Consider the following 14,016-nt stretch of genomic DNA (forward strand, 5'->3'; position numbering starts at 1 on the left):
TTCAGGGCTGTGGGTTACTTAGATCTGATGATACTGCATCCCAGACCTCCCATTTGTGCTTGTTTTGGGATAAAAGGACCTGATGGTCAGATTGTCACACCATTAAAAATCCATTCTTCTTCCAATAAAACAAAGCATTTGAGTAAGAAAACTACACTTGAAATTTGCTTGCATGAGCAAGAGTTAGAGTAATGGCCTTAAGATTCACAGGACCATTTCTTCCAATATTAATATTTCTCACTTTAAAAAAAAAATACAGTAGTAAAGACCTGAGGTATAAGTTCAAAACCACATCATCTTTGGCAGGACGGAAGGTTGCTTCGTTGGCCTTAGCGAAGGGCTTCCCCCTTCCTCGTATGCAGTGACAGTTTTCTGGGTCTGAGGTCCTTTTAGGTGTGAAGTTGTCATTGCTATTTCCTTGCTGCAGAGAGAAATTGATCTCTTCAGCTTGTCTGCCATCTAATGCAAGAGAAAGGGGTTGGGGTTTTTTTATGTTTTACCTCCAGGGCAGTAGGGATAAACTGCTGTGATTCCATAGAGATGAGATCGGTGCTCTGGAAGATACTCGTCAGTGAAGGAGCCGGTTTCCTTATTGACAGCAATCACACCATCACTGTGGATAGAGGAAAAACCCTGTAACTGTGTGGTTTTTTTCTTTTATCCCATCTACATGGGGTGAAGGACAGAGACAGCTACAAAGAGAGGACTGAACACCTGCAGAGCAAAGCAAAAGCAACGTGCCCCACGACTTCCATGTGCGGCTCACTCAGCACGTTGGTGATGCAGAATCACAGAGCCAGCCTTCCAAGGAGAGATTATCTCCCTGAGAGCCTCGTCCAAGCGCGGCCAGCACTTAAGTGTTTGTTATAATCTGCTAAGATGTGACTGAAGTTTGAGAGCTTCCAGCTGGCGGGGGAATAGAGGCGAGGTCCTGATGACCCCCGATGCTTTTGGTGGGGGGGAGGAGAGGGAACAACTGAGGACAGCATCTTTTCTTTCACTTAATCTGAATTCAAAACCCTGAGCCAAGTCCTAGTTAGAAAAAACAACCGCACCATTTCCATCCCTCCCAGGAAGATGGAGTTGTTTCTGAACAACTCTCCTGTGCACTAAGGAAGCTCCACAAGCGGCTGCTGCCCAGCATGGCACTGCAGAGGGGCTGAAGCCAGGATTCTGATGAGGTTTCAGGCCCGGCTTTCAGCACTTGTTTTCCCCTTCTGGAGTGGGTTTTCTCCCCTTACCGTCTCCAGTCGGTGTGGTAGAAGTGACTGGCGTAACTAACGATGCTGAAGGGGTAGTTGAGGTTGTTGTGTACGACGCGCCTGCCTGCTCCGTCAGGGAACGTGCACTCCAGCTTCTTCGTTCCTTGTCAAAAGCAAGAGGGTTACCAGGCCATGCAAACAAATAAACACACGCTCACTGGATCCACTGGTTTTGCAGCAGCTTCTCAGCCCAAGGATGCAAAAGCTGCAAATCCCCCCGACCCACTCACGCTTTTGGACCAGGACAGTGGAAGGGGATGGAGTGGCGTGCAGGAACCAACGGGATAAAGACTGAGCTGCTCTTCCCACTTAGTGGACTCATCTGGTCCATCCTCAGAGCAGTTACCTGCATCTGCCCAACACAGCAGCTTGGAGAAGGGGTCGAATGTCAGGCCGTTGGGCAGCCCGATGTCTTTGTTCACCAGCACCCTCCTATTGGCTCCACTGACGGTAGAAGTTTCAATTTTCGGTGCTTCTCGATTCCAGTCCGTCCAGTAAAGGTTGCTTGGGAGATAATTATATAGTGAGCAAACAGGACACGCAACAGTAAGGACAGGAAGGAGAACACTGGCTTTCACTACAGCACTGGTTCTTATCAGAAGGGAGGCCTGGTTTTTCCCTTCTGCTGCTTGGAATAGATCTTTATTTGAGCTGAAAAACCACTAAAAGAAAACCAGAATGATGTCAAACTTGTTTACGACCCAAACTGTAGCTTCTAGACGAGGGTGAGCCTTAGGAGTAGCACATTCCGTATCGCAGCAGCACCCTAGGGGCACGGCTTGTGTTTTCAAACACTGTATTTCAAAGCTTTTAGAACTAATCCCGACACTGAGACAGCAGGTTTAGCCAAACCCTGAATTATTAAATGAAAGGAGGGAGAGGGGGAACAGAGCCAGTCCTTCCTGCAGGGCGTGCAGTGCAGGAGAGCTGCTCCCAGGGCCAGGATGGGGTCTTGGTACTGCGAGGAGTAACCAGTCCCACTTCAAGCACTCCCCCAAATACAACTCCTATTGCAAATTGTGCCAATGCCATCCTAAAAGAGTCTTGCAGAACCTCCAGACAAAAGGCTCTCACCCTCGGACGGGGTCCACTGTGATGGCCCGAGGATTGACAAGGTCGGTGTCGAAGAGCACCCTCCGCTCCGAGCCGTCCAGCTGCGCTCGTTCTATCTTATCCAGGCCGCTGTCGGTCCAGAACATGGCTCTGCGCAGGTGGTCCACTGCCAGCCCCTCGGGGCTGATGAGCCCTGCAGGGGGGGTGAGGTGCTCAGTGATGGGGACGCGTGGATCCCGGTGCACCGCCATCCCCATAGCCAGAGGGAGGACAATTGAGGATGGACCCAGCAGAGCTGGGCACACACCTGAGTTGATAATGGTCTCCGGCTCAGCGCCTGGCTCCAGGCTTGCCCGGCTGATGGTTCGCCCAGCCACGTCAGTCCAATAGATTGTCTTCTCCCGGCAGTCGTAATCGATCCCTACCACGATGGAGCCCTGGGTTGCAAGAGACACGGTGAAATCCTGCCTGGATCACAGCTGGGATCCTCGGTGGGTACCCTCATCCCAGCAGCCGGCATCTGGGGCACGATGCGAGGTGCAGCAATAGGGACTGATGCTCAGATCCCTTTTCCCTAGCAAAATCCTTCTGGCTGCGAGCCTCCCACTGACCCCTTGCAGCAGGGCTCCCAGGCAGCTGCTGCAGGCGCACACCCACGTCCAGCTGGGACTGAAATCCTTGGACTCAAGGAGAGATTTCTGCAACAGCGAGGCCAGCCCGAGGATAACCGTCAGCAAGGGGGAAGGGAGGGCTTTTGGCAGGCTGAGTATTGCTTCCCAGCGTGCTGGGGAGTTTCTCTCCGTCAGGCTGGCCAGGCTGGAATGGACACATTCCCAGAGGAATCAGAGCAAGGAAAAAGGCAAATTTTTGGAGAGTTCTGCTACTTGGCCACTACCCCAAGCCCCAGATCCCCTTCCCAAGCCCCATCCCCAGCGATACTTTACATGCAGGGAGAGCAGGGTCTTGGCTGCCTCCTTCTGCAGTCGCGTGCCGTTGAGTGGCAGGTAGCCGATCTGCTGGCCCTGGGCATACAGCAGGAAGGTCCCTGCAGCTGGCGGGGACACATCAGGACGCGGCGAGGGCCGGACGCTGGGCGGTGCAACGCTGGGGAGACCTGGGCACAGCACAGAGGGGATGAGGAGAGAGATGGCTGCGAGCGCATCGGGGCGGATGGCGCTCAGGGCGCGGGGTCCCAAAGCTCTTACATGGCGGGGGGCTGCCGGGCTCCGAGCGCGTGCCTTGGATCTCCCTGCCGCTCTCGTCCACGCACCAGCAGTACCCGCTGTCCCCGTGGCACTGCAGTGGGGTGAAGTGGCCCTGTGCATCACACTGTGGCACGTACTGGTCGCCGCGGGGGCTGCCGCCGTAGTGCTCCAGCAGGCTCTGCCGCCAGCGCTCACACATGGTTGGGGGACGCTCCGAGGGCTCTGGCACGGGAATGGTGACCGTCACCCGCCTGCCCACGTGCAGGGACTTCACTGGAGCCTCGCTGGGGGCTCCGGTGACAAGGCTGGGATGCTTTGGGGAGGACAGCTCTATGGCACCCACCTGGGCTCCCGCAGCGCGGCGGCATGCTGCCCGGTGCTGTCCTGGTGCCGGCGATCTCCTGCCCCGCGCTGTCCACGCACCAGCAGTGCCCGGTGCTGCCATGGCACTGCAGGGGCCGGTAGTTGCCCTGCTCGTCACACTGTGGCACGTGCCCATTGCCCACAGGTGAGGGGCCCGGTGGCACTGCCCGTGGGTACAGCCGCTCGTGCTCACATGGTGTCAGCTGCTGGGAGGAACCTGCGGGCAGAGAAACACCTCCGGCACACAGGAGGCCAGGGGGCAGCTTGGAGCTGGGCACCCGGTGCTGCTATAACCCTGTGGGCCAGGGGGCCCTAATGACTCAGGAGCTCCTGAGATGCCCAAACAGCCATTTGGCAGAACCTGCGAAGGGTCCCCTCCTCTTGCCCTGCCCCATTCTGCTGGAGGCCAAGGCAATAATGGCAGTGGGGATTTAGGCCCCGCTCAGCCTCCTCTGTTGCACAGCACAATCACGCAGCCTGCCACGCTTTGCCCCAGCACGTAGGTGCATGCCAATCTCACAGAGATGCCAGGGAAATGTTGAAGTTCCCAATGGCCATTTCCTCTGCTGATCCCATAGAGATGCCAAGAAAATGCCAAAGGACCAACCCCATCCCCTCAGCTAATCCCACAGAGATGCCAACATAATGCGAAAAGACCTGAACCCCATTATCTACACCAATCCCACAGAGATGCCAGCAAAACGCCAAAGGACCTGATTCCCATCCTCTCTGCTAATCCCACAGAGATGCCAACAAAATGCTGAAGGACCCAGCTCATTCCCTCCACCAATCCCATAGAGACGCCAAGAAAATGCCGAATGATCCAATCCCCATTTCCTCTACCGATCCCACAGAGATGCCAACAAAATGCCAAAGGACTCAAACCTCATCCCCTCCATCAGCCCAGTAGAGATGCCAACAAAATGCTAATCCCATGGAGATGCCAATGAAATGCCAAAGGACACGGCCCTCCATCCTCTCCATTGGTGCCAAAAGAATGACGAAGGACCTGACCCCCACGCCCTCTGTCGATCCCACAGAAACACCAAAGGACCCGACCCTTATCCCCTTGATCAATCCGATAGAAATGCCAAAGGATCCGATCCCCACCTCCTCAGTTGATCCTACAGAGATCCTACAGAGATGCAGATGAAGGTCCTGAGCCCTTATCCCCACGTGCTGAGCACAGCAAGGCAGCACCCACCTGGGTTCCCGCAGCGTGGCGGTGTGCTGCCCGCTGCCGTCCTGGTGCCAGCGATCTCCTGCCCCGAGGCATCCACGCACCAGCAGTGCCCGCTGCCACTGTGGCACTGCAGGGGCCGGTAGCTGCCCTGCTCGTCACACTGTGGCACGTGTCCTGGTGTCCGTGGGTACAGCCGCTCGTGCTCACACGGCGTCAACCGCTGCGTGCTGCTTTGTGCTGCCGGCAAATCCGAAGCAGCAGCAGTGAGGATGGGGTCACCATGCTGAGGCATGGGGATGCGCGCCGCAGCCTTACCATGAGTGCACTGAAAGCCGTCGCCTTCGTAGCCGGGTTGGCACTGGCAGGAGAATGAACCCGGCGTGTTGTAGCAGATGGCAGCAGGGTGACAAAGGTTTAGGGTGCACTCATCCACATCTGTGCAAGGCAGGATGTGGTCAGATGGGGCAGGACGACCAGCATCTCCCCGCCACACCGGCCATCCTGCCCGTACCGGAGCAGATGCGGCCGTCGCCGGCGTACCCGGGCAGGCACTCGCAGGCAGGCTGACCCCCGGCGCGGGGCAGGCAGCGCGCCCGGTCCCTTGGAGCGCAGGGGTGCCTCCCAACCTCACAGGGGTCAGCTGCAGGGGTCGGCACTGTGGGGACACAAAGATGGATGGGGAGAGCCCCGTGGGATGCTGGGGTCGGTGACGCGGTGCCCCACATGGTGAGGCTGGCACTTACACACACAGCCGTGCCCATCTTCAGCCGGCCCGTAGCCACTGTGGCACTCGCACCGGTAGCTGCCCGGAACGTTCAGGCACATGGAGAATGGGCCACACTGGCTGAGGCCTTCCTCACACTCATCCACATCTGCAGGAAGGAGAGACACCGGGCACCCGGTGGTGGTGGGGCACCCATGGAATCACAGAATGAATCACAGAACGGCCCGGGTTGGAAGGGACCTCAAGGATCACGAAGCTCCAACCCCCCTGTGCCATGCAGGGCCACCAACCTCCCCATTTCACAGCAGCCCAGGCTGCCCAGGGCCCCATCCAACCTGGCCTTCAACACCTCCAGGGATGGACGGGGCATCACAGCCTCTCTGGGCAGCTGTTCCAGCACCTCACCACTCTCATAGGAACAGACTTTACACCCAACACAGCCCCCAGTTTTGGTGTGCTGGGGTCTGGGTGCTTTGGCCATCCTGTCCCAAAGTGCCCATCCCATGGCTGCCCCTTCCTCCATCCCCACTTCCTTGGTCACCTCCAGCCCTCCTCTACCTCTGGGACTCCCCAGCCCCTCTGCCTCAGTTTCCCTTGTAATTCACCAGCAGCTCTTCTGACCAGCACCCCAAATGGGGGGTTGGGGAGATGCACCAAGCCCCCTGAAGGCACACAGCCCCCCTCACCTTTGCAGCCCCGTCCATCCCCACGGTACCCGGCTGCACACTCGCATGTGTAGCCGAGCCCTGTGCCAGGCTGGCAGCGCGCCGTCTCCTCGCACGCATGTGTGCCATCATGGCACGGGTTCACCGGTGGCACCTCAGCATCATCTGAGCGGCAAAAAGCACCGTGAGCACGGGAAAAAACGCTGAGATAAACTTATCTCCACCTGACACAGGTATCTGCCGTGCTCACCATGTGTTGAGCTGATGCGACTGGTGAGGGCGTAGCGCAGGACCTGCTCGTGGCCATCGTAGAGGGCAAAGGCACGTGCCACGCTCAGCTGCTGGACGGTGGGCAGGCGGCTGCGGGCGTGTGGGCAGCCTGTCACCGTGATGTTCTGGTGCAGGCGGTAGGACAGGGTCTGGTTGGTGGAACCCGAGGTGAGGACGTAGTCGCGATGAGCAGAGGACGTCACAGCTGCAAAGGGAACTCTAGAACATGAGCTTCGGCACCGGCGGCTGTCTCAGATGTTGGGAATTGTGATGGGGATGGGGTGTTTTGAATCATAGAATCACAGGTTCAACATGGAGTCGGGGAATGGGTTGGATTGGTTGCGTAGGGTTGAGTTGGACTGGGTAAGGCTGGGTAGGGCAGAGTAGGGTTGGGTTGGTTTGGGTACAGTTGAGTTGGATTGGGTATGGTTGGATGGGGTAGGGCTGAGTAGGGTTGGTTTGGTTTGGGTACAGTTGAGTTGGGTTGGGTATGGTTGGATGGGGTAGGGCTGAGTAGGGTTGGTTTGGTTTGGGTAGGGTAGGGTTGGAAGGGATCTTAGAGCCATTTCCAACTCTCTGGGACACCCACAACTATGTGGGGGCTGATCTAAATGAGGCACATAAGAAAAACCAAAGACAGGGCCAAAAAGTTGGGATACACGGCTCATACCTGAGCTGGAGTAGCGGTAGAGCTCCTTGTAGGGAGCAATGTGGACGCTGGCACTCTCTGGGACAAAAGGCACCTGGCCCTCAATGTGGGTCCTCAAGCTTAAGTAATTGTCTGCCCCCAGCCCTTCGGCTGTCTGAGTGATGTGCACCTGCTCTTCCCCAGGGTAGAAAGTCACCTCCAGGTACTGGGTGAACTCAGCACCTGGGCAGGAAAGCAAAATGTATAAGATTTGGATGTAATGCTGCAGGGAGCAATGCCCCCAAACCTCTCTGTAACACCCAACAGCGCCTGTGACTGTGACACAGTGAGCTGAATCCAATAGTTACACCCATCAGAGCAGCGAGGAAAACTCATTCCCCATCCCACAGCCCCCATCTCTGCTCACCTGTAATGCTGAAGCCGTTCTCAGAGCCGGGCTCCTCGAGGGCAAAGAGCCACCCGAAGAGCCCTCCAAGGGGCAGCAGGGGCAGCAGGGCATGGGCAGCGGGCACGGGCACCCTGCTGATGGCTGTGTAGGCTCTGCCATCGCTGCCCACGATGTAGGCGTGCAGGTCGACGTCCTGGAAGCGGACAGGAGTGCGACCCACCACCAGGCTGCCACTCACCTTCCCGTTCAGTCGGTGCACGGCCCCTGGATGGAGACACAAAGCAGCTCTGGCATTGGCCACCCGACCCTGTGCTCTACACCCCTTCCACGTCGCCCACCCCACGTACCTTCAGGCAGGCACTGTCTCCCATTGCCATAGTAGGCAGCCCGGCAGTGGCAGCACAGCCCGGTGGCATAGTCGGTGCAGAAGGCGTGCGGGGAGCAGCGCCCGTGGTGCTGGGCACACGTCTCCCTGCTGCCCGCGCTGTAGGTGAACACTGGGGAGAAGCAGAGGGTGGGTTGAGGACAAGGGGACGGAGCCACCACCGGGCTCGCTGCCTGCAGACACCGCGCCACAGCTCCCAGGCAGCCAGTTTGGGCTCAGGGAGTTTGTGAGGCGGCAGCAGTGCCAACTTATGCCCCCCTGGGAAGAGGTGAGCTTGCAAGAAAAAGGCCCTTCTCACCGTTTGTGTTAAAGTGCACGTCCTCCTCCACACCCACACCGTGCTGCCCGGAGCTGTAGGACACGGGGTGGCCTTGAGGAGCATCCCCAATGGAGTGCAGCCTGGGGCTCCATTCCTGCCCCAATGGGGACGCGGGCAGCCCTGAGGGGACGATGCTGAGCAGCGCAGGATGCGGATGTGGTGATGTTGTCCTCAAGCCAGGTTGGGCCAAAAGCTCAGTGGGCAACGAGGCGTCATCAGTGCCACGCGGCACGGAACTCAGCGCTGCACCGGGGCCGCTCCTCGGCTCCACGTTCTCCAGGGTGCTCACATGGAAAACCCACACTCCGGGCACCCCCACGTTGCTCTCCCTGCAAAGGCACACACATTTGTGTATGTATAATCGCAATTGGAGGGGATGTGGGCACACCGAAGGTCCCCAAGGCCTTATTCCAAGGAATGGGGCTGCTCCCTGTCCGCCATCCCCACTCACCGCTCGAGCCGCTGCAGTTCCTGCTGGCTGCTGGCCACGTTGTATGAGTGCCCCTCTCGCTTCCCATCGTCGCCGTCCCCGCGGCTGAAGCCCACCCTGGCTGGCAGCTCCAGCTGCACGTTGTAGGACTCCTTGGGCCGCGTGCCCAGGAACTGGAGGCCACCCTCTGGGTAGAGGAAGATGGCGTAGGTGTCCTCCTCATTGTAGGCTAGAATGGCTTGGAAGGTGTTGAGCTGCCAGGAGGATGGAGAGATCACATAATCATAGCATCATTAAGGCTGGAAGAGACCACCAAGAATGTCGAGTTCCCCACTATGCCACTCACAGAATCATAGAATCATCCAGGTTGGAAGAGACTTCAAAGATCACCGAGTCCAACCACCAACACATACCCACCATGCCCACTCATGGAATCATGAGGGTTGGAAAAGCCTCCAAGATTGTCAAGTCCAACCATTAACCCGTCCTCACCATGCCCGTGCATAGAATCATAGAACTGTTAAGGTTGGAAAAGACTTCCAACATCACCAAGTTCAACCAGCAACCCATCACCACCATCCCCACTAACCATGTCCCAGCATCATGGGGAAACCCATAGGGGTGCATCCTGAATGCCCTGTACCCTCCAAAAGAGGGAGGTGGGGATGTGACAGCGCCCCAAAAATGCATGCAAACAGGAGAACTCTTCCAAAAAGCCCTTTGTTGCCCTGTAGAAACCTCCCAAGAGAGGTTCCTTGGAGCTGCCATGCAGTGAGGTGACAGCCCACCGGCTGCACCCCAGGCACCTGCAAGCCCCTTGCTCCCATCCCCATCTCTCCATCCTGCCCAACCCCAGCAGCCCCCTCCACCTCCCCATCAGCACCGCGGGAAAACCCGCAGCTGCATTCCTATGGGAGAACAAATGTCACTTGGTTTCCTCTGGAAAAAACACACACGTGCTCCTGCCTTCCCTATGGTCGTGCTATAAACACGTGCTACAGCCTTGGGGCCGTGCCAGCCCCAGGGAGGCAGAGGGGCCACGGGGGGCGAGCACAACCCTAACTAGCCAGCGGAGAATCCACAGCACCCCCAGGGCTGCAATGCAGAGCACACGCACAGCAGCAGGGGCACAAAGAGCTCTGTTGTCAGCTCACACTCGGGCATTCAGACCCCGCAGAGGCAGCCAAAAGGCCGGGGGTGAGACCCCCCCCCGGGGCGGATTCCTTCCCCACGCATTACAGGGGGGGTGACGCATCGCCCTTGGGGACAGCCATGCGCTGGCATCGAGTGACACAGGGCAAGGAGAGGCAAATCCTTGATGCGAGCTCAGCCCCCAGCCCCAGCGCGAGCTGGAGGGTGGCACAGAACGGGGAGCAAAAACTGGGCTTTGGGGACATCGCCAGCGATTTTTGCTAAGGGTGCAGGTCATGCACCAACTGAATTTCGGGGCTCCTAAAGCAAAGTTTCCATCGAGCCGCTCCGCTCCCTGATCCAACTGCTTGGAGAGGAAGAAAACAATTAGGCAAAGAAAACGCGGCTGCTCTGCTGCCGTCCGCAGGGTCGCTGCGAGGCCTCCGATGGCATTTCTTCAGCTGCTTTCCCAAGTTTTAAATAAGAGGAAAAAATGTGCTCTGCTTCCTTCCAAACCCCGCTGGCTTCCTCGCTCTCCCCATTCCGCCTCTGAAGGGCCCCGGTGCGGGGATGGGCTGCTGGTGGCACAGCGTCACCATTACCGTCACCGTGTGGCTCATTGGCTCCCACCCCACATTTTTGGAGAGAGCTTCAGCACAGAAAGGCAGCGCTGTGGATCTGAGCCTTATCAGTGCCGGGGTGGGGAATGCAATACAGCTCCCTAAAACACCACTGCGCCAACAGACAAACCCAACGCTACAAGCGAGCGAAGAGGACGAGCCCTGCCTCCCCATTTTGGGTGTTGCACTGGGGAAACCCATCCCAGGCGACCACTGAAGGTCCCTTCCAACTCAATGCTGTGATTTCCACGATTCTATGAGTGCACAACTCTACAGTGCTACGATTCTACGGCTGCACGGCTCGACGGCTCCGTGATCCTGACCCAACACTGGGGATCCAACCCCACCTTTCCAGGGGGCTCCCCGTGGGCTCCCACATCCTCCCAGGTGGCGATGAAGACGCTGCTGGGTACGAAGGCGCCGGTGGTGTATGGAAAGCCAGCATGCACGTATCCTGCTGCCTGCTCCAGCACGGATGGAGCGTGGTCCTGCCTGTAGTAGATGTCCCCTCTGCCCCCGGAGGTGTCGAGGTCGGCCAGGAAGGGAGCGATGACGGGGAAATCTGTTGGGAAGTCGTCGTCCACGTACTGGGTTTCACCTGGGAAATCTTGGCTGGAGATGACCCCGTTGGTGCCCACCTGTGAGGAGAGCAGCACAGGGGGTTGGGGAGCCGGGGAGGGGACACCATCCTCCTGCCATCACCACCTCCATCCCGTGTGTCAGCCTGAGCAGCACGGCGCTGACAGCCCCGAGGCCGCGTGGCCCCAAACAAAGACCTCTCGGGCTGCTCCAAGGCCAGAGCCAGCTGCTGGCAGGGAACAGCTGCGGGGGGAAAGGGGAAAAGGGCTCCTTGTTCCCTAGGAGGAGGGTTGGGTGGGATGCAGGGAGGAGAAAGGCCTGGAGGATGGATGCGGATGAGACGCATGGGGTGGGCAGAGGACGGAAAGAACGAGAGGAGTGTAGGAATGTGTGGGTGCAGGAAAGACACGTGTAGGGGTGCTGGGGCGAGAGGGAATGGGAAAGGTGGGTGTGAAGGGCTGAGGAGAAAGGGGGTGGATGGAGGGAGGGATGGGAATTGAGGGAAGGAGAGAGAGACGGTAAAAGAGGGACAGAAGGATGGAGGAACGGAGGAAGTGTCAGAGGGGTGGAGGGACAGAGGGAGGCATGGAGGGACGGAACGACGGACTGATGGAAGGAAGAGAGATGGAAGGACAGAGAGGAAAGGAGGGAGGGCCGGAGCGCGCGGACTCACGAAGAGGCGGCGGGCAGCGCGGCCGTAGAGGCGCATCGGGGGCCGCAGGACCACTCCGGGAGAGCTCTCGTCGTCCCCGTGCCGCAGCCGACCGTCGCCGTGAGCCGCCCCATAGGGCAGCAGCTCCGCTCGGGGCGGCAGCGCCGCCACCGCCGCCGCCGCGGCCACCGCCAGCACGGCAACCGCTGCCCGCATCCCGCGTAGCGCAACGGAGCCGAGCGGACCCCGACGGGACGGACCGGAGCCGGCAGGGCGGGACGGGGCGGGCTCAAACCGCGGCCTCGCTGCCATTGGATCCCAAGAGCTTAGGGCCGGCCAATGGGGGCTTACCCCAAAATCCGACCCGGGGTTGTGCGCCCCTCCCGGCCCCCCCTTCTCCTCCTCTTCCTTCATCCCCATCCCCCTCCGGGCCGGGTACCGCGGGCCGCCCCCGGAGCCGGGATTGCCGCCAGCTGGGGCCGGGCCGGGCCGGGCTGGGGGGCCCCGAGCCTCCCTCTTCCCTCCGCTCCCCGCAGCCGGGTAGAAACATGACTCCGTGTCCCCAGGAGAGCTGCGGGGGGTTGGAGGGGGTGGGGGGAGAGGAAAAGCTGGAAGCGCACAAACAAATGTCGCGCATCGCCCTGGAGCGCTTCCCTGGCCCGAGGCCAACGTAGCGCCGCGTCCGTCCCGAGAGGCTGCGGGGACGGCACGAAACGGGGAGGGCGGATAACGGGGAGGGCAGATAACGGGGAGAGGGGACGCGGCGGCACATCCGCGGCATTCCGGTGGGAAATCCCCGATGGGGGAGCGGCGGGACGCCCTCAGCTTGTCCCCGCGGCGGAGGTGAGGCCGCGTCACTGGGAGAACCCGCGTCCTGCACCCAGCTCGCACCCGCGAGGATCCCAGAGCTTTGGGGTGACGTCGGGCTGCATCCCGACCCGCTGTCGGCACCCGGAGGGGAACGCCTAGCCTTGGCCATGGAAAACCATTAAGGCAGCGAGCAGGGCCAGCTGGATGAGCTCCACAGCCTTCCAGCAGGTGCCAAGAGGAGGGCTTCTCCCCAAGCTCCCGTGCACCCAGGATACCCAAGCAACTCCCAGAGGGGCAGCAGACCCACAGCCCTTCCCCTCCCTGCACCCCCAATCCTGCAGTGGGGTCGAATTCAGCCTCATCCCCGCAAGACCCACAGGGGATGGTTTGCAGCTGGTGTCCACAGCTGTTTCACGTTTGGCTACTGATGTGTTTTTAAGGAGAAAATTAACTTAGGACCTCAGTCTTAGGCTCTCTAACCCCACACGGAGACACAACCATTTTCCAGAATGAATGGAAACTGGCAAGTGGAACATTTGGGCGCAGCTGGCAGTTCTGCTCTCTGAAAGTCCACTTTTGTTTGTATGATGAACTTTTCACAGGGGAAAATGGCTGCAGCTGGCACCAGGATGTCCCCACCTGTGCCTCTGTCCCCTGGCCAGGGATGTGCAGTGTTTAGAGGCCCGTAGCCCTCAGGGCCTCTCTGTTGGGGCAGGGGCATTCCCCCATAGTCCTTAGGATGCTAAAAAGGGCTTTTCTTCTGCCCCCTTGGTAAAACCAGCACCGCTTGTTTGGGAACTCCTATGGATAAAAAAGAGGCAGCTGGAAACAGCTGGAGCTGTGCCTTCATCCTGGGAGGGGAGCCCCAGCTGGGGTGTCCTTCCCTGCCTCAGTGGGGATGGGGATAGAATGAGGATGAGGGTGGGCTGGAGTTGGGGACGGGATAAGAGGGATGGGGATGGAGGCGGGGATGGGGATAGGGATAGGGATAGGGATAAGGATAGGGATAGGGATAAGGATGAGGTGGGGATGAGGATGAGGTGGGGATGAGGATGGGATGGGAATAGGATAGGAATGGGATAGAGTTGGGAACAGGATAAGAGAGATAGAGAGAAGGATGGGGATGAGATGGAGATGAGTGTGGAATGGAGATGAAGATGAGGAAGAGATGGAGTTGGCGATGGGAAACGAGGGATGGGAACAGGATTGTGGATGAGGATGGAGATAAGCTGCGGACAGGGATGGAGATGATCTGCTTGCACCCATGTCACATTGTGGGGAAGCAGATACTCTTGGTGACTGATCCCTCGGTGGGGGGTTAGCACTTC

General features: G+C 58.9%; 1 protein-coding gene across 1 annotated transcript; it reads right to left on the reverse strand.

Annotated features, from left to right (window-relative positions):
• Positions 1 to 489: 489 nt before the first annotated feature.
• On the reverse strand, positions 490 to 12,094 carry NID2 (nidogen 2; the record flags this gene model as incomplete). Its single annotated transcript, XM_079537502.1, has 21 exons — positions 490 to 613; positions 1,242 to 1,365; positions 1,609 to 1,766; positions 2,337 to 2,508; positions 2,623 to 2,752; positions 3,260 to 3,429; positions 3,521 to 3,742; positions 3,864 to 4,100; positions 5,088 to 5,303; positions 5,382 to 5,501; positions 5,578 to 5,721; positions 5,810 to 5,938; positions 6,477 to 6,620; positions 6,706 to 6,930; positions 7,396 to 7,596; positions 7,781 to 8,026; positions 8,110 to 8,259; positions 8,446 to 8,795; positions 8,918 to 9,150; positions 10,995 to 11,285; positions 11,900 to 12,094. 21 exons carry the CDS (start codon positions 12,092 to 12,094, stop codon positions 490 to 492), a joined length of 3,981 nt encoding a protein of 1,326 aa, XP_079393628.1.
• Positions 12,095 to 14,016: the final 1,922 nt, after the last annotated feature.

This window comes from Tetrao urogallus (assembly GCF_951394365.1).
Source record: "Tetrao urogallus genome assembly, chromosome: 6".
NCBI classification, from domain to species: Eukaryota; Metazoa; Chordata; class Aves; order Galliformes; family Phasianidae; genus Tetrao; species Tetrao urogallus.